This window comes from Rhinopithecus bieti, unplaced genomic scaffold (genome assembly GCF_001698545.2).
Source record: "Rhinopithecus bieti isolate Rb0 unplaced genomic scaffold, ASM169854v2 scaffold_53514, whole genome shotgun sequence".
Lineage (NCBI taxonomy): Eukaryota > Metazoa > Chordata > Mammalia > Primates > Cercopithecidae > Rhinopithecus > Rhinopithecus bieti.
Window position 1 is genome coordinate 127,110 of NW_016820813.1, and position 17,929 is coordinate 145,038.

The following is a 17,929-nucleotide window of genomic DNA, read 5'->3' on the forward strand; positions in this document are numbered from 1 at the left end:
GTGTAATTCCTTATCTGACAGTGTCATCTAGCCAAAACATGGCTGAGACCAAAGAAAGTAACAGATCCTCTGAGCCAGTTCTAAGATGCAAGCAATAGGTCCTCTGAGCCAGTTTTTTTTTTTTTTTTTTTTTTTTTTTTTGAGACAGGGTCTGGCTCTGTCGCCCGGGGCTGGGGTGCAGTGGCCGGATCTCAGCTCACTGCAAGCTCCGCCTCCCGTCTGAGCCAGTTTTGAGGTGATTGCTAGGCTCACGGCAGATTAAAAGCTTTACAATTAGAAGCTGCATAGTGACCTAGACCAAAACCAGAGCGGTCAGGGGCTGGGTATACAGCCTAGAACACAACAGTCCAATAGCATTAGAGCCTGAAAAGGACAAATGATATCTGGGGTTTTGTTTCAATAAGCGCATAATTCATTTTACAAAGACCCTCACCTGAAAAGATTTGAATTTCTTTCTTTTTTTTTTTTTTGAGACAAAGTCTGGCTCTGTCGCCCAGGCGGGAGTGCAGTGGCGTGATCTCGGCTCACTGCAACCTCTGCCTCCCGGGTTCACACCATTCTCCTGCCTCGGCCTCTCGAGTAGCTGGGACTGCAGGCGCCTGCCACCAGGCCCGGCTAATTTTTTGTATTTTTAGTAGAAACGGGGTTTCACCGTGTTCACCAGGATGGTCTCGATCTCCTGACCTCGTGATCCACCCTCCTCAGCCTCCCAAAGTGCTGGGATTACAGGCGTGCGCCACCGCGCCTGGTTTTTTTGTTTTTTTTTGAGACAGAGTTTCGCTCTTGTTGCCCAGGCTGGAGTGTAATGGTGGGATCTCAGCTCACCACAACCTCCGCCTCCCAGGTTCAATCAATTCTCCTGCCTCAGTCTCCCAAGTAGCTGGGATTATAGGCATGTGCCACCACTCCTGGCTAGTTTTTTATTTTTAGTAGAGATGGGGTTTCTCCATGTTGGTCAGGCTGATCTTGAACTCCCAACCTCAGGTGATCTGCCTGCCTCGGCCTCTCAAAGTGCTGAGATTAGAGGCGTGAGCCACTGCGCCTGGCTCGAATTTCATATAATGGTGCTTTTGTGCCTAGTCACAACCTGGAACAACATTCCTAAGGGACGTCTACACCTGCAACCAAGGAATCATTGATTTACTAGGAGGCCTCACTCTAGCTGGCTACTCTTTGCTTCTTACCAATGAGGTCTGTCTTTGACTACTTCTGAAAACACGTTGGTGGGTCCCACGGAATTTCTCCTTTCAAGGAGGAGCCAAGGCAAGATAGCCTAACAGTTGGTTTCCTATGCGTCTCATGAGAAATAAATCCCCACTTTGGGAGGCTGAGGCGGTGGATCACGAGGTCAAGAGATCGAGACCATCCTGACCAACCATGGTGAAACCCCGTGTCTACTAAAAATACGAAAATTGGACGGGGGTGGTGGCTCACGCCTGTAATCCCAGCACTTTGGGAGGCCGGGTTGGGTGGTTCACGAGGTCAGGAGTTTGAAACCAGCCTGACCAACATGGTGAAACCCTGTCTCCATTAAAGATACAAAAATTAGCTGGGCGTGTTGGCGCGCGCCTGTAGTCCCAGCTGCTAGGGAGGCTGAGGCTGGAGAATCGCTTGCACCGGGGAGGCGGAGGTTGCAGTGAGCCAAGATCGTGCCACTGCACTCCAGTCTGGTGACAGAACGAGACTCCATCTCAAAATCAATCAATCAATCAGTCAATTAATCTGCTCTCAGTGTCTCGAGGCGGGCATTCACCAAACCTCAACCTCGCATCTATTCCGGGATCTGGTCAGTAAGGAAGCGCCCAGAGGCGGTCGAAGTACCGCTGCTATTTCGGCCCCGCCCCGTCCCGCCCCCAGCTTTGGATCCACCCTTTCCCCACCTCTTGCCCTCTTTAGAGCACCGTCCCCCTATGGCATCGCCCGGGGACACCAATTAGATGCAGCTTCACACTGTGACTGTGCCTGGGAACTCTCATTTTATTTTATGTATTTATTTTTGAGAGGGAGTCTCGCTCTGTCGCCCAGGCTGGAGTGCAGTGGCGTGATCTCGGCTCACTGCAACCTCCGCCTCCCGGGTTCAAGCGATTCTCTTGCCTCAGCCCCAGGCGTAGCTGGGATTACAGGCGCGCACCAACGCCCAGCTAATTTTTGTATCTTTAATGGAGACAGGGTTTCACCATGTTGGTCAGGCTAGTTTCAAACTCCTGACCTCGTGAACCACCCAACTCGGCCTCCCAAAGTGCTGGGATTACAGGCGTGAGCCACGGCGCCCGGCCCAGAATCCTCGTTTTAAATAAGCGCCACGCCGGACTTTGATTTTGAACTCCTGATCGGCCAACGCCACCTAGCAGAATACTTTACTGCTTACTACCCTTTCACCCTCGTCCCTCGCCAGGTCCCGCCTCGCCGCCGTCCCCGCCCCTGCACGCTACGCGCCCCGCCCTCCGCGCTCAGCGGACCGGGGCCTTGTAAAGGAAGCGGAACGCGGCGGGAGAGAGCACCGGGGGCGGGGTGTCTGTCTTGTGGCACTGCGCGTGCGCGCGCGGTCTCTTGCGTCATTTAGCCGCGCCTATGTTTTCCGGCGCCGGCCCTGGGTCCCGGCAGCGGTGGTGACGGCGGGGCCGGAGGTTGTCCTTGGCAGATTTTCCTCGGCTCTTCTACATGGAGGAGGCGGTGCGCACGGCTTCAGCCCCGAATGCTCGCACCTCCCACTGGACGGCGACGAAGGCGGTGGCCGTGCGAGCGCAGGACTGGGCGGCCTGTGTGGGGGTGTGAGCCGCGGTGCCCCGGGCAGCGCCGCCGAAGGGAAGCCGCGCGGCCGGCCTGCCGACTAGGGTGAGGTCGCCACTCCTTCCTTTCAGGCGGGCGCCGAGGGGCTGACTTGCGGGCGAACCCGCCCGTCTTGTGTGTCGGAGAAGGGTTCTCCGGGCAGCTTTCCTTTCCGGGTGTTCCGAGTTGGAAGCGGTTTTCCTGGTGATCCTCAGTGAGGAAACCCACCGTGAATCGGCTTGCCGTTCAGTCGCACGGAAGCCTGGCTCGTTGGCCATGTCGGGGACGCATGTTCATTAAGTTCATTAAAACAGTTTCGTTTGTCTTGGTGAGTTTTAGAAGGTGGCTTCAGCTGCTGCGGGGATCATAACTGACGGTTAAGCCTAAGAAGTCCGCTGTAACGTTTTGAGCCTGGCTGTTTTAATTTCCTTTTGTAAAATCACGGAATTCTATTTCCCTCTCTATACAGTTGCGCAAAAGTGTGTGTTTAGTTTTGTGTTTGTGTCTCCTTAGTTTCTTTTCTAGGTTGTCAGTTCATTTAGTACAGGACTGCCTGTTAAGTTCTGTTTCTGGAAATCCTGTGTATAGCCATGTGCCCGGTTCATACTTTTTTTAGTAAGAGGAAGCACTCAGAGTCGAGCGTGTCCGTTCAGTAAGCTGCCTGTCGAAGCAGTAGTTATGCTCGGTTGAGGAGGTTTTATGTTGATTGGTTAACAAAATGAGTATGAAGGGCTAGTAACCACATTTTAAAACGTGCTCAGTAACTTTAGTCTTTTGCCTGCTTCTGTGTTTTCTTCTTTCTAGGCTGGAGCTACTCGGCCAGGGTTTGAGACTTTAAATGAGAATAAAGGGTGGTATTTACGAGGAAATGAGAGTGAGTAAGTCATCTCTAACCTCTCCGAGCCTTTTTTTCATAAGAGAGACCATATTAAACTTACATGTAAGTTAAAATTGTAATTTACAACTAATATTGTTACCTAGTTAGGGTTGGAGATTTAGGTTCTGTCATATTTATAAGTACAGTACTGCTTTAAAAAATTGTTATACCAAGTGAGAGGTAGGAAAAAATTAAATCTAGCTTCTGTATTTAATTTTTTTGAGCCACTGTGTTTCTCTGTCTCCAGGCTAGAGGGTGCGATTTGGGCTCTACGCCTCCCGGGCTCAAGCGGTCCTCCCACCTCAGCCTCCCCAGTAGCTAGGACCACAGACGTGCGGCACCTTGCCTGGCTAATTTTTGTATTTTTTTTAGAGCCAGGGTTTCACCATGTTTCACACCGGCTAGTCTCCAAATCCTGAACTCATGTGATCCAACCACCTTGGCCTCCAAAGTGTGGGGATTACAGGTGTGAGCCACCGTGCCGGGCCTCCGCTAACTTAGATAGCAGTAGAAACCAAGTAGTAAAGATTTCGTAAAAAACTAAGAGCTCTAAAGTTGTTTTTTTTGTTTGTTTGTTTGTTTTTTGTTGTTTTTTGAGATGGAGTCTTGCTCTGTCACCCAGGCTGGACTGCAGTGGCACAATCTCTACCCACTGCAACCTCTGCCTCCCGGGTTCTAGCGATTCTCTTGCCTCAGCCTCCCCAGTAGCTGGGATTACAGGTGCCCGCCACCACGCCCGGCTAGTTTTTGCGTTTTTAGTAGAGATGGGTTTTACCATGTTGGCCAGGTTGGTCTCGAACTCCTGACCTCAGGTTATCCGCCCGCCTCGGCCTCCCAAAGTGCTGGGATTACAGGCGTGAGCCACTGCGCCCGACCTAAGAGCTCTAAGGTTTTAATGTAATGTGGGCAGTCGGGTTTAGAAGTAAAGTCCCTTTCTATGTGGTCCTCTGCATGTGACTCTTTACCTCTGGGAGGTTTCCTTTCTTAGCTGTAAACTGTTACCTTCATCTCATTGTGTAGAATAGAAATGACTAGAAATGATGCATGGAATAGTGGCTAGGGAGGTGCTCAGTAAGTGGTAACTGTTGTTAGGGAAAGATAGTAAGAATTCCACGTGTTTTCAGAATATTTCTAATAGGTAAATATGGTTTACTCATATTTAAAACACATGACTTTGAATATTACATTTTTTTCATGGAAGGTGTAAGCTTCATTTAAACTCTGATTTATTTGATTGCTATACATTGTGATATTGAACAAAAAGATAAGATTTCTGTAGAGAATAAAAGATGGGGTGGGGGGTGGGAGAGGAAATGGGAGATTTAGGTCACAGGATACAAAGTAGCAGATATTCAGGGTGTACAACTTGAGAATTACAGGTAATGAGATTGTAGTAGAGATTTTCCTTCAATGAGTAGATTTGAGCTGTTCTTGTGGTAAAAAAGTAACTACATGAGATGATGGATTGTTGATTTGCTCTACTAGGGTGACTGTGTTACTATCTGTATGTTCCCCATAACATAAATCTCAAATATGCACAATTTCAATTTACACAGATTTATCTGTATCATAGAATTAAATACACCCCTCAGACTAGAGCATGCTTAGTCTTAAACATTGCTGCATATCTATTTGTTTTGTGTAAATAAACTTGAAAGAAGAATTACCGAAATAGTTTTATAATGGCTCCAGATGAAAATAAATTATGATCTGGCCACATAAATGGGTTGCAGATCTTTTCCTTGCCTTTTGGGTTTGTGTATGGCCCATAGGGCCCCACGTGATCTGACAGTCAACCTTTGTTTTTTTTGAGATGGAGTTTCACTCTTGTTGCCCAGGCTGGAGTGCAGCTGCGCAATCATGGCTCACTGCAACCTCCACCCTCCAGTTTCTAGCGATTCTCCTGCCTCAGCCTCCCAAGGAGCTGGGGTTACAGGCGCCTACCACCATGCCTGGCTAATTTTTGTATTTTTAGTAGAGACGGGGTTTCACCATGTTGGCCAGGCTGGTCTCGAACTCCTGACCTTATGATCCACCCGCCTCGACCTCCCAAAGTGCTGGGATTACAGGCGTGAGCCACCGCACCTGGCCGACACTCACTTTTTTACTCACTTTTTTATCTTCCCCTCACTCAGGGTCAGCCACAGTGGCCTTTGTTTTCTTAGGAAACTGCACACCCGCTCCTACCTCAGAGCCCCTGCACTTGCTTCTCTCTCCTTTGTTCTTTTCAAAAGACTCTTTGAAGCTTCTACTCAAGTGTCACCTGCTCAGCAAGTCCTCTGAACTACGGTAATTAAAACAGAATCCCCCACCTCAACACCCCAGTGCCCTTAACATGTTTTATTTTTCACCATAACATTTGCCACTTTCCAGAATAATGTCTTTATTTTGTTTATTATTTCGCCCTACCTCCAGCAGGAGAGAACCCCATGTGGGCTGTTATACCCCTGCTCTTAGAATATTGTACGTGCTCAGTAAATGTTGGTTGAGTAAATGATATAAGCAAAGTGCATGTTCACTGGGAGCCACAGTGAAGGCAATACGAGTTAACTACCAAAGTAACCATAACAGAGGGGTAGTTAGTGCAAACAAAATACGGAGGAGGAAAGGTAGGAGCAGGTTAGAATAGCAGCAGAGTGCTGACGTGGGTGGAACACCGGATGTGTGAAATATGGTATGGGAAATAAGATCTAGGCCAGGCATGGTACTCACACCTGTAATCCCAACACTTTGGGAGGCCCGAGTCAGGCGGATGACCCGAGGTCAGGAGTTCAACACCAGCCTGACCGACGTAGCGACACCCCCATCTCTACTAAAAATACAAAAATTAGCCAGACGTGGTGGCAGGCACCTGTCATCCTAGGTACTCAGGAGGCTGATGCAGGAGAATCACTTTAACCTGGGAGGCGGAGGTTGCAGTGAGCTGAGATCACGTCACTGCACTCCAGCCTGGGAAATAGAGCGAGACTCTGCCTCCAAAAAATACAAAAATACAAAAAATTAGCCTGGCATGGTGGCGGGCCTCTGTAGTTCCGGCTACTCAGGAGTCTGAGGCAGGAGAATGGTGTGAACCCAGGAGGCGGAGCTTGCAGTGAGCAGAGATCGCACCACTGCACTCCAGCCTGGGCGCCAGAGTGAGACGCTGTCTCAAAAAAAAAAAAAAAAAAAAGATCTAAAAGTTAGGTTTGGAACAAATGGTGCAGGGTTTTTGTTACTAGGTTACCCAATTTGGTCTTTTTGCTACAAACAGGGGTAGTGATTCTAAATCCTTCAGCAGGAGGCTGAGAGTGGCAGAGATGAGGAGGCCTGGATCTTATAGTTCTGCTTCTGCTACCTCAGCTGTGTGTCGAGTTCCTTAACATCTCTTGACCTGGTTCCTCATTGTGGGCTTTTACCACATATCTTCTTAATTAAGCCTTTGTTAATGTGAAATGTCAAAAAGTGCTGTGAAAGGTTTCATGCTGTCCATGTACTTCAGTTGGTGTAATCTTTTCAAATTTTTCTTTTTTTTTTGAGACGACTCTCCTGTCGCCCAAGCTGGAGTGCAGTGATGCAGTCTTGGCTCACTGCAACCTCCACCTCCTGGGTTCAAGCAATTCTCCTGCCTCAGCCTCACCAGTAGCTGGGATTACAGGCACCTGCCCTCATGGCAAATTCCAAAAAATAATTTCTGTGTTTTTGTACAGTTTCACCATGTTGGCCAGGTGTGTTTTGTAGAGACGGGATTTCACTGTGTTGGCCAGGAGGGTCTCGAACTCCTGACCTCAGGTGATCCTCCTTCCTCAGCCTCCCAAGGTGCTGGGATTACAGGTGTGAGCCACCACACCCGGCCCAGTTGGTGTAATTTTTAAAGTTTGCTAACTTTGGTGATCGTGTTCACTACTGATAATCATTTTGCAAAGTAAGTCCTAGTTTAGGTTTTCCTCATTAGAATACTTGTCCATTTTTGCCTGTTCCTTAAATTATGTGTTTTCCACATTATTTAAGAAGGTGGACCAATATTTACAATTTTACTTTATTGAATGTATTATTCCACTTTTGACATGCTTTATGTTTTTTTTTTTTTTTTTTTTTTTTTTTTTTTTTTTTTTTTGAGAAGGAAGTCTCGCTCTGTCACCCAGGCGGAGTGCAGTGGCCAGATCTCAGCTCACTGCAAACTGCCGCCTCCGGGTTTACGCCATTCTCCTGCTGCAGCCTCCCAAAAGGTAGCTGGGATACAGGCGCAGCTCACCTCGCCGGCTAGTTTTTTTGTATTTTTTTAGTAGAGACGGGGTTTCACCGTGTTAGCCAGGGATGGTTCCTCGATCTCCTGACCTCGTGATCCGCCCGCCTCGCCTCTGCCAATAGTGCCGGATTACAGGCTTTGAGCCACCGCGCCCGGGCCCGAGCATTGCTTTATGTTTTAATTGAAAGTTCACATTACAAATATTAGTAAAATCAGTTGTGAAAATTGAATTTGTTGGCCAGGTAAGGTAGCTCACTCCTGTAATCCCAGCACTTTGGGAGGCCGAGGTGGGCGGATCACGAAGTCAGGAGTTCGAGACCAGCGTGGCCAACATAGTGAAACCTCGTCTCTACTAAAAATACAATAAACTAGCCAGGCGTGGCAGTACACATCTGTAATCCCAGCTCTTCAGGAAGCTGAGGCAGGAGAATTGCTTGAACCTGGGAGGCAGAGGTTGCAGTGAGCCGAGATGGCGCCATCACACTCCAGCCAGGGCGACATTGCAAGACTGCAACTCAAAAAAAGAAAAAAATGAGTTTGTTAAAAGAACAAGCCGGGCACGGTGGCTCGCGCCTGTAATCCCAGCACTTTGGGAGGCGAGGTGGGCGGATCACGAGGACAGGAGATCGAGACCATCCTGACTAACACAGTGAAACCCCGTCTCTACTACAAATATAAAAAATTAGCTGGGCGTCGTGGCGGGTGCCTGTAGTCCCAGCTACTCGGGAGGCTGAGGCAAGAGAATGGCGTGAACCCGGGAGGCGGAGCTTGCAGTGAGCTGAGATCGCGCCACTGCACTCCAGCCTGGGCAACAGAGTGAGACTCCGTCTCGGAAAAAAAAAAAAGAAGTAAGAACAAGCAGAACAAAAAAACGAGCTAGGTGGAGTGGTATGCACCTGTGGTCCTGTCGATTTGAGAGGCTAGGTGGGAGATCACTGCAACCCAGGCATTTGAGACAGCAGTGAGCAGTGATCGCGCCTCTGCACTCTAGCCTGGGAAACAGACCAAGGCACTGTCTCAAAACAAAACAAAAAAAACCCTTCCCCTCCCACACACAAAGCGAATAAGCAGAAAATCGTAAGAGTCTTTAAAAGTGGGTAAAACTTTAATAGGTTATTTTTGGAATGTTTAGTTCTCTTAGTCGTGGATTCCTTGAGGACAGGCCCTTTGATCAACTTCAATGCCTGGCAGATAATAGCTCCTCAGTGTTTGTTGAGCAGTGGTCACAGTTAGGATTACTCCCGAGTCCCTCTAAGTCAGTTGGGCAGGTTAACCAGATGGAGCTTGTCATCTGTGGTTTGGGAACCTAGTTGAAGTGAAATTTAGAAAGTTTTATTGTTTATCTGTCTTTAATACTGGCCCTGCCTCATGACTGATTCTTTTTTTTTTTTTGAGACGGAGTCTCGCTCTGTTGCCCAGGCTGGAGTGCTGTGGCCGGATCTCAGCTCACTGCAAGCTCTGCCTCCCAGGTTTATGCCATTCTCCTGCCTCAGCCTCTCAAGTAGCTGGGATTATAGGCGCCCGCCACCTCGCCCGGCTAGTTTTTTGTATTTTTTAGTAGAGACGGGGTTTCACCGTGTTAGCCAGGATGGTCTTGATCTCCTGACCTCGTGATCCGCCCGTCTCGGCCTCCCGAAGTGCTGGGATTACAGGCTTGAGCCGCCGCGCCCGGCCGGCTGATTCTTAAGAATAAAAAATATCTCTGTTGCAGGCTCTCCCGGCTGTGATCGACCTTCAGTTACAGAGAGAGGGAGCAGAGTGGGACCAGGTCTGAGAAGCAACTCATTCGTTTCAGGACATTCCCTCTGATGTCCTGTTTTCAAACGGTAAGTCCTGTTTTCAAACGGTAAATGAGATCACTTATTTTCTTGGTGGCAGAAGGCTGCTTTATAATTTGAAGGCTTGCGAATTTTTTGTTGCTTGTCATCCCCACCCGTCCACACAAAACACTGGTACAGTTCCATGAGTGAACAAACGAAACAACCAAATAACCTTATTTGGTGATATGCCTTATTCTAGAAAGGCTTGTAAATCAGATTTGCTATCGTAAATGAGTGCCTTTTGTGGGGAAACCACCACAGTTAACCTAAGTAATTGTTTTTAAGGAACTTAAAGAGTTTACCTTGAAGATAAAGCAGTAATTGAGAATTAAATTGAAAAGGCTAAGTAAATAGTGGAAAGAAGAGAAAAGGCCTGTGGGCTGGAGTGAATTGCGAAGTCTTTGTGGCACAGTTTCAGGTGTCCCCTGGCCTTCGGTGGAGAGCAGGCTTTGGGTTGCAGGCGGAGGAGGGGAGGGCCTGTCTGAGGGTGTCAGGTTCCTGTGTTAGGAAATGAAGTGGGCAGGAGAGGGGTGCCTGGCCAAGGGGACTCTCGAAAGCCACGTGCACATGGTGGACCCAACTGGTCAGAAAAGGCCTCCTCTCTGCTTTTTGTGTTTGAAATTTCCCGTAACACATAGGTTAAAATAAAAGGGAAAGGGGAAAATAGGTTTTAAATAGCATCATGAAACTTTACATAAAATAAATGTGGAGAAAATCTCGTCTGATAGCCTTAGTAAGGTTAGGAATGATTTCCAGTGACCCTAGGATTCAGTGAATAAAATTCCATTGTATGTATGTTTTAATCACCTCTTGACTTTGTCAGTGGGAGAGGGATTCCCATCCAGAATGCTGACACTGCGCAGATGAGATGGACGCAAGCTTCTTGGTCTTTCGCTCAGGATAGAAAGCAGAACCAGGGGCTGCGGGAGGCAGGCTTTGTGGTAAGGAGAGTGCCTGTGGTTCCTGTAGAAAGACTTTAATACTTGCTTTAGTAATTCCTTGGGCTGGCAGGGCAATGGGGCCTACTTCTCAGACGTAAGCAGGAGCTGTACCTGTGCCTGGTCACTGTGATGAGAATTGTTTGGCATCATGGGGAGGGAAACTTGCCCTGAGGCCATGAAAAGCTCCCGGTTGTTAGCGATGTCAAGGCAACATGTAATATTGGGTCTTAATTTTAGACCTTACACCACATGCATGTAACTTGCATTTAGTGAAAGTTAAGTGTTAGTAAACATTAGTAAATTAAGTAGTTGCCAATTAGTTATTTGAAAGCTTCATGGCATAAGTAAGATCTGGGCAGGATGCAGAGGCTGACGACACCTGTAAGCTTCCAGTTTGGGAAGCTGAGGAGGCAGGTCGCTTGAGCTCGGGAGTTCTAGACCAGCCTGGGCATCATGGTGAAACTCTGTATCTACAAAAATACCAGAATTAGCCAGGCAGTGTAGTGCTGCACACTTACGGTCCCAGCTACTGGAGAGGCTGAGGTGGGAGGATCACTTGAGCCTGGGAAGTCGAGGTTGCAGTGAACCATGATTGTGCCACTGCACTGCAGCCTGAGTGACAGAATGAGACCCTGTCTCCAAAAAAAAAAAAAAATTTAAATTTGGATTTGGGAGTCTATTGTTATACTGGGATTAGAATTGTAGATAAACCTGACTTATTTCTGGACATCATTTTTATTGGTAAGAAGGTTCAATTTTATTGCTTATAGAATATTCAAACTATGAATTTGATTTGTTCTATTACAATAGAACTTTTAGAAAGTATATGGTGAGCAATGGCCGGGTGTGCTGGCTCAAGCCTGTAATCCCAGCACTTTGGGAGGCTGAGGTGGGCGGATCACAAGGTCAGGAGATCAAGACCATCCTGGCTAACATGGTGAAACCCCATCTCTACTAAAATACAAAAAATTAGCTGGGTGTGGTGGCGGGTGCCTGTAGTCCCAGCTACTTGGGAGGTTGAGGCAGGAGAATGGCGTGAACCCAGAAGGCAGAGCTTGCAGTGAGCCGAGATCGCGCCACTGCACTCCAGCCTGGGCAACAGAGCAAGACAGCGTCTCAAAAAAAAAAAAAAAAAAAAAAGTATATAGTGAGCAATACAACTATCAGGTAGTCACTTCCACAGCAGTAGAACGTGCATGATAATTAAGAACATTGTTTCATGAAGACAGAGATTAAAGGAGGAGGATGATTTTTTTTTTCTTCCACAAGACGGAGTCTTGCTCTGTCACCTAGGCTGGAGTGCAGTTGGTTGATCCTGGCTTACTGCAACCTCCACCTTCTGGCTTCAAGCAGTTCTCCTGCCTCAGCCTTCCAAGTGGCTGAGATTACAGGCACCCGCCACTGCGCCCAGCTAATTTTGTATTTTAGTAGGGAGGGGTTTCACCATGTTGGCCAGGTTGGTCTCGAAATCCTGCGCTCGTGATCTGCCTGCCTCAGCCTCGCAAAGTGTTGAGATTACAGGCGTGAGCTACCGCGCCCAGCTGATGATTTTTATGTCAGATGATCTTTTTTTTTTTTTTTTTTGAGATAGAGTCTCACTCTGTCGCCCAGGCTGGAGTGCAGTGGCCGGATCTCAGCTCACTGCAAGCTCTGCCTCCTGGGTTCACGCCATTCTCCTGCCTCAGCCTCTCACGTAGCTGGGACTACAGGCGCCCGCCACCTCGCCCGGCTAATTTTTTGTATTTTTTAGTAGAGACGGGGTTTCACCGTGTTCGCCAGGATGGTCTCGATCTCCTGACCTCGCGATCCACCCGTCTTGGCCTCCCAAAGTGCTGGGATTACAGGCTTGAGCCACCGCGCCCGGCCTGTGTCAGATGATCTTAAGGAATGCTTTCCTTGAAGTTAGGTGACCCTGACTCATGGAAGGATATACCTGCCAGGAGGGCTGAAGCGTTTGGGTAGCTCGGTTTCTCACTCCCACTTTCCAGGTCCACGTAACCATTGTCCTTGCATTTTCACTTCCATCCAGTACTGTACTGCCACTTCCTAGCATAGTGGGTAAATGATTACAGTTCTGAAGTTTAAAAGCTGTAAAACATCCGTTACATTTTAGGATGCTGATCTAAATGATGCAATAGTTTTCTGTTTATTAATGGCTGCTTTGTTTTTTTGTTTGAGACCAGGTGTAAGTATGTTGCCCTGGCTAAACTTGAACTCCTGGTCTCAGTCTGTCCTTCTGCCTCAACCTCCTGGTATGTACCACTGTGTCTGGCTGTTTCTAAGGGCTAATTATGAATTATTCCATTTGACCGGGCTGGTGGCTCATGCCTGTAATCCCAGCACTTTGGAAGGCTGAGATGGGCGGATCACTCAAGGTCAGGAGTTCCAGACTAGCCTGGCCAATATAGTGAAACTCCGTCTCTAGTGAAAATACAAAAATTAGCTGGGCATAGCAGCTTGTGCCTGTAGTCCCAGCTACTCAGATACTGAGGCAGGAGAATCACTTGAACCCAGAAAGTAGAGGTTGCAGTGAGCCAAGATCGTGCCACTGCACTCCATCCTGGGCAAGAGAGCAAGACTCTGTCTCAAAAAAACAAAAACAGAATTATTCCATTCATCCATATTCACCCAGAAAACATGTATTAAGGCCTATTTTGAGACTACCAGATAGCTGTGTGCGTAGGCTAAAAGGGCGAATAACATGCAGGAGCCCAGGCTCATAAATACAGATAAACAGGTCACATAAGATGCGGTGGGAACAATGTAAGCACACTTGTTTTTTGTTGCTGTGTTGTAGTATGTAGAAATGATGACTGTCCTTGACATCTTGTTCCCAAGTTCTACCTTGTCTCTAAATGTATTTACATCTCTGTAGTTTATTTTTACTGTCCATGAGACTCGCCTGTCTAGGATTATTCCATAGGTATGCTGAAGTTAACTTGAGGCTTGAGATGACCAGTATGTGGCATGTAGAGTGCCACTTAATACCTTAGATTGCGTAGCTTCTTTCTTTTCATGTGTTTTTCTGTTAATGTTGTGACTCATCACACCTCCGGCTGGAGGCAAGACGGGTCTCCAGACTCCCCACCTGAGACTTTTCTCATGGGATCATCTTGCCTCATGAATGGCACAAAGGGGACTGGGGTGCTTTTCCAGATCTGTTAAAGGAGAGTTCAGCTCTGGAAGGCTTTCAGGTAGACAGTCTCATCCATGAGATTATGAGGGATACTTGTAAGAACTTAGCACCAGCGGAGCGTGGTGCCTCACGCCTGTAATCCCAGCACTTTGGGAGGCTGAGGTGGGTGGATCACGAGGTCAGGAGATGAGACCATCCTCGCTAACACGGTGCAACCCCGTCTGTACTAAAAATCCAAAAAACAAAAAAAAAAATTAGTTGGGCGTGGTGGTGCGCAACTGTAGTCCCAGCTACTCGGGAGGCTGAGGCAGGAGAATGGCGTGAACCCGGGAGGCAGAGCTTGCTTTGAGCCGAGATCTCGCCACTGCACTCCAGCCTGGGCAAGCGAGACTCCATCTCAAAAAAAAAAAAAAAAAAAAATAACTCAGCACCTTTTTGAATTGTCTTCTTTCCGTGTTTCAGTATTTTTTTGGGGACAGTCTCGCCCTGTCACCCAGGCTGGAGTGCAGTGGCGTGATCTCAGCTCACTACAGTCTCCCCCTCCCGGGTTTACGCCATTCTTCTGCCTCAGCCTCCCGAGGAGCTGGGACTACAGGCGCCCGTCACCACTCCTGGCTAATTTTGTTTTTGTATTTTTAGTAGAGACAAGGTTTCACTTCCTGACCTTGTGATCCACCTGCCTCAGCCTCCCAAAGTGCCAGGATTACAGGTGTGAGCCACCGTGCCCGACCCAGTGTTGCAGTATTATTTTGTCTTAGGTTGTGGGGTGACCTGGCTTTTGGGACTTGCTGGGGGTTTCTACCTTGGCATCCTTGTACCTTTTGAGCACTATAGGTTGTATTTTAAAAACGTTAATATGGAAATGTTCAGAAATACACAAAAGCAGATATAGTAATACAGTGAGTCCCTGTGTACCCTTCCCCCAGCTCTTACCCATCACTGAATCCCTGTTTTCTACAGAAAATTTTTGTTTTTTCAGAAATCAGGGTGGAAACTTTATACTTGCAGTAAGCCTGTGTGTGTGTATGAGTTAGCTATCTCAGTGGCGTATAGGAATGAGCACTTAGATCGTGCTCACAGTTCTGTGAGTCACTGGGATGATTTTGTTCTGTGCCCTTCACTCTGTTGTGATGAGGACATGCGCTTCCTGTGGCTGTGTCAGGGTGCGAAGGGGCAGGCAGAAGAAAGAGAGGCCTCTAGGTGTAGACTCAGAACTGGCACTCTGTTCCTTCTACCTGCCTCCCATTGGCCAGAGCAAGCTTGATGGCCAAGCTGCAGATCAGGGTTGAGGGAGGATAGTCTTCCCATTGAATCGTACAGGAATGATAATGCACCTTAACAGGCAAGTCAAAAACATTGGACTTTTTTATTTCTTGGGAGTAATATCAACTCAGTGTGATAATGCTGTGTTTACCGTTACTGCAGTATCACTGCAGTAATGTTATCTCTTGTCTATCTTCCTTGTGAAGCTAGAGAGCTTAGCATAATGAACGCTTAGCACATAATATGCAGTCAATACTGTTTGAGTGGATGGATAAAGTGATTGAGGGGCCAGGTGGACAGGAAGTTGAAGTTGCTTTGGTTAAAAGCCAGTGTCTTTTAACCCAAAATGGAAAACGTGGAAAAACGTGGCTAGTGGAAAAAAAGTGGAAGTGGAAAAACGTGGCTAGTTAGGGTCCTGACTGAATTGCAGATTAGTTTTGGAACTCAGAAGTTAAATTGTGGAACTAAAAATCCCAAGATGTGCTAGAAAGCTGGACTGGCAGTTACAACCAGTCGTAAACCTTGTTGCTAAAAGCTATTTTTTCTCTGCTATCCACACTGTGCTTTAGTTCATTTGTCAACTGAGTTTATGAGTTGGCCATTTGGGAAAAGCAGTTGTAGTCTTTGGGAACCCTCTGCTTCCTGTCTGGCCTGGAGGATTGAGCCCTCCAGATAGCACGGTCCTCATGTTTTCCAAAGGCCACCAGCACCGTCCTGCATGCCCCAGCAGACACCTCTCTGCAGGAATTGTGATCCTCTGATAACAAATAATGTGAAATCTGCATTCTGTCAACACATCCCCAAATAGGCTACATAAATAAATTAGCATATGCTTATATCCACATGTTGCTAAGAAGAAAATGTATGGGTGAGAAAATTTTGAGTTTCTTTGTATAGATTATTCAAAAGGACACAAAGAGAACCTGATAAATGTATTTCCAAACTAGATTTGTATATTGTATGCCTAAGTTTTTATTCTGCAGAATTTTTTTGTATCAGAGTTTTAATAAGGCTAGAAACTTTTTTTTTTTTTTGAGATGGAGTCTTGCTCTGTCGCCCAGGCTGGAGTGCAGTGGCACAGTCTGGGCTCACTGCAAGCTCTGCCTCCTGGGTTCACGCCATTTTCCTGCCTTAGCCTCCCAAGTAGCTGGGACTACAGGCGCCTGCCACCATGCCCGGCTCATTTTTTTTTGTATTTTTAGTAGAGACGGGGTTTCACCGTGTTAGCCACAATGGTCTCGATCTCCTGACCTCATGATCCGCCTGCCTGGGTCTCCCAAAGTGCTGGGATTACAGGCGTAAGCCACAGCGCCCGGCCAAGAAACATTGTATTTTTTTTTTTTTTTGAGACAGAGTCTCCCACTGTCGCCCAGGCTGGAGTGCAGTGGCTGATCTCGGCTCACTGCAAACTCCACCTCCCGGGTTTCTGCCATTCTGCCTCAGCCTCCCAAGTGGCTGGGACTACAGGCTCCTGCCACCACGCCCTGCTAATAATTTTGTATTTTTAGTAGAGACGGGCTTTCACCGTGTTAGCCGGGATAGTCTCGATCTCCTGACCTCGTGATCCGCTCGCCTCGGCCTCCCAAAGTGCTGGGACTACAGGCTTGAGCCACCGCGCCCGGCCAAGAAACATTTTTTAAAGAATATGGGATCAGAGTTTATGAAATCAGTTTAAACTTGGTTTTATATCATGATCGTATCTTTTGCCATAATTTGAAGAAATATACAGGTTGGTGCTAAATTTAAATAATAAATATTTATTAATATTAGTAATGAAGGAGATATTTTTTCTCTAGGAGGAGTGGTATAAAATTTTGAATTGCATGTGAGCTGTCATGAGCATTCTGTGAAAACCACATTTCATTTTGTATTGCTTAGGGTTGAAGACTGCTTCATTCTGCCTCTAGTACCAGCGGTTTCTCTGTTCTGTGATCAATGTGATTCACAGGAACTCCTTAAGTAACAAACGAAATGAGCCAGGGGCGTGGAAAATATGACTTCTATATTGGTCTGGGATTGGCTATGAGCTCCAGCATTTTCATTGGAGGAAGTTTCATTTTGAAAAAAAAAGGCCTTCTTCGACTGGCCAGGAAAGGCTCTATGAGAGCAGGTAGGTTATGCCCTGGTGACTCTGAGGTGACCTCGGGGTGTGTCTACATACTCAGGTTCTTTGATTGTAGAAGACCTCATCTTCATTCCTCGTGAGTGTATTGTGAAACTTTGAACTGTTCAGGAGTCCTGAATGTTTACAGAGTTGATATTTGGTTATTTATAATGAGAAAAGAAGTGAGAAGATGTCATAATTAGTTAACTGCTCAGTCCTGCGGTTATCATCAAAGTGGAAACAGGGACCAATGCCGAAGTAGCATCCAGCCTTTTCTTTAAATTTTGATATGTCTGCAGGGAAGGAAATCAGAGTCCATGGTTAGGCTGGGCATGGTGGCTCATGCCTGTAATCCCAGCACTTAGGGAGGCTGAGGCGGGTGGATCACCTGAGGTCAGGAGTTCAAGACCAGCCTGGCCAACATGGTGAAACCCCATCTCTACTAAAAATACAAAAATTAGCTGGCCATGGTGGCCTGGCCTGTAATCCCAGCTACTTGGGAGGCTGAGGCAGGATAATCAATTGAGCCTGGAAGGCAGCCGAAATGCACCACTGCACTCCAGCCTGGGTGACAGAGTGAGACTCTGTCCCCCCCAAAAAAAGAAAAACAAAAGTCCATGGTTAGTAATCCATGATAGTAGAAGTTCTGACTTTGAACTTCAATATTTTGGCAGGAAGGAAAGAGAGGGCGTCCGCAGCTTGAAGAGTATCTAGTTTAGTGAGCTTCTGGCTGGTGTAGGTTGTTTCTCTAGAAATCACTGAGAAGTCACAAGACCCTGCGGGGTAATCAGGAT

The 17,929-nt window shown here is 47.3% G+C and overlaps 1 protein-coding gene across 10 annotated transcripts in view; it reads left to right on the plus strand.

Annotated features, from left to right (window-relative positions):
• The first annotated feature begins 2,550 nt into the window (after positions 1-2,550).
• Positions 2,551-17,929, plus strand: part of NIPA2 (NIPA magnesium transporter 2) — a 34,071-nt gene continuing 18,692 nt past the window's right edge. Inside the window, exons 1-6 of one of the 10 annotated variants that reach the window (XM_017859943.1) lie at positions 2,551-2,835; positions 3,574-3,709; positions 9,583-9,697; positions 10,515-10,632; positions 12,811-12,884; positions 16,910-17,141. In XM_017859943.1, the coding sequence (XP_017715432.1) occupies positions 17,003-17,141 (139 nt within the window). In that variant the 5' untranslated portion in view covers positions 2,551-2,835; positions 3,574-3,709; positions 9,583-9,697; ... (1 more) ...; positions 12,811-12,884; positions 16,910-17,002. Of the gene's footprint in view, positions 3,098-3,573; positions 3,710-9,582; positions 9,698-10,514; positions 10,633-12,810; positions 12,885-16,909; positions 17,142-17,929 lie in introns of all 10 variants that reach the window. The other 9 variants (XM_017859942.1, XM_017859945.1, XM_017859946.1 and 6 more) reach the window with 9 other exon arrangements.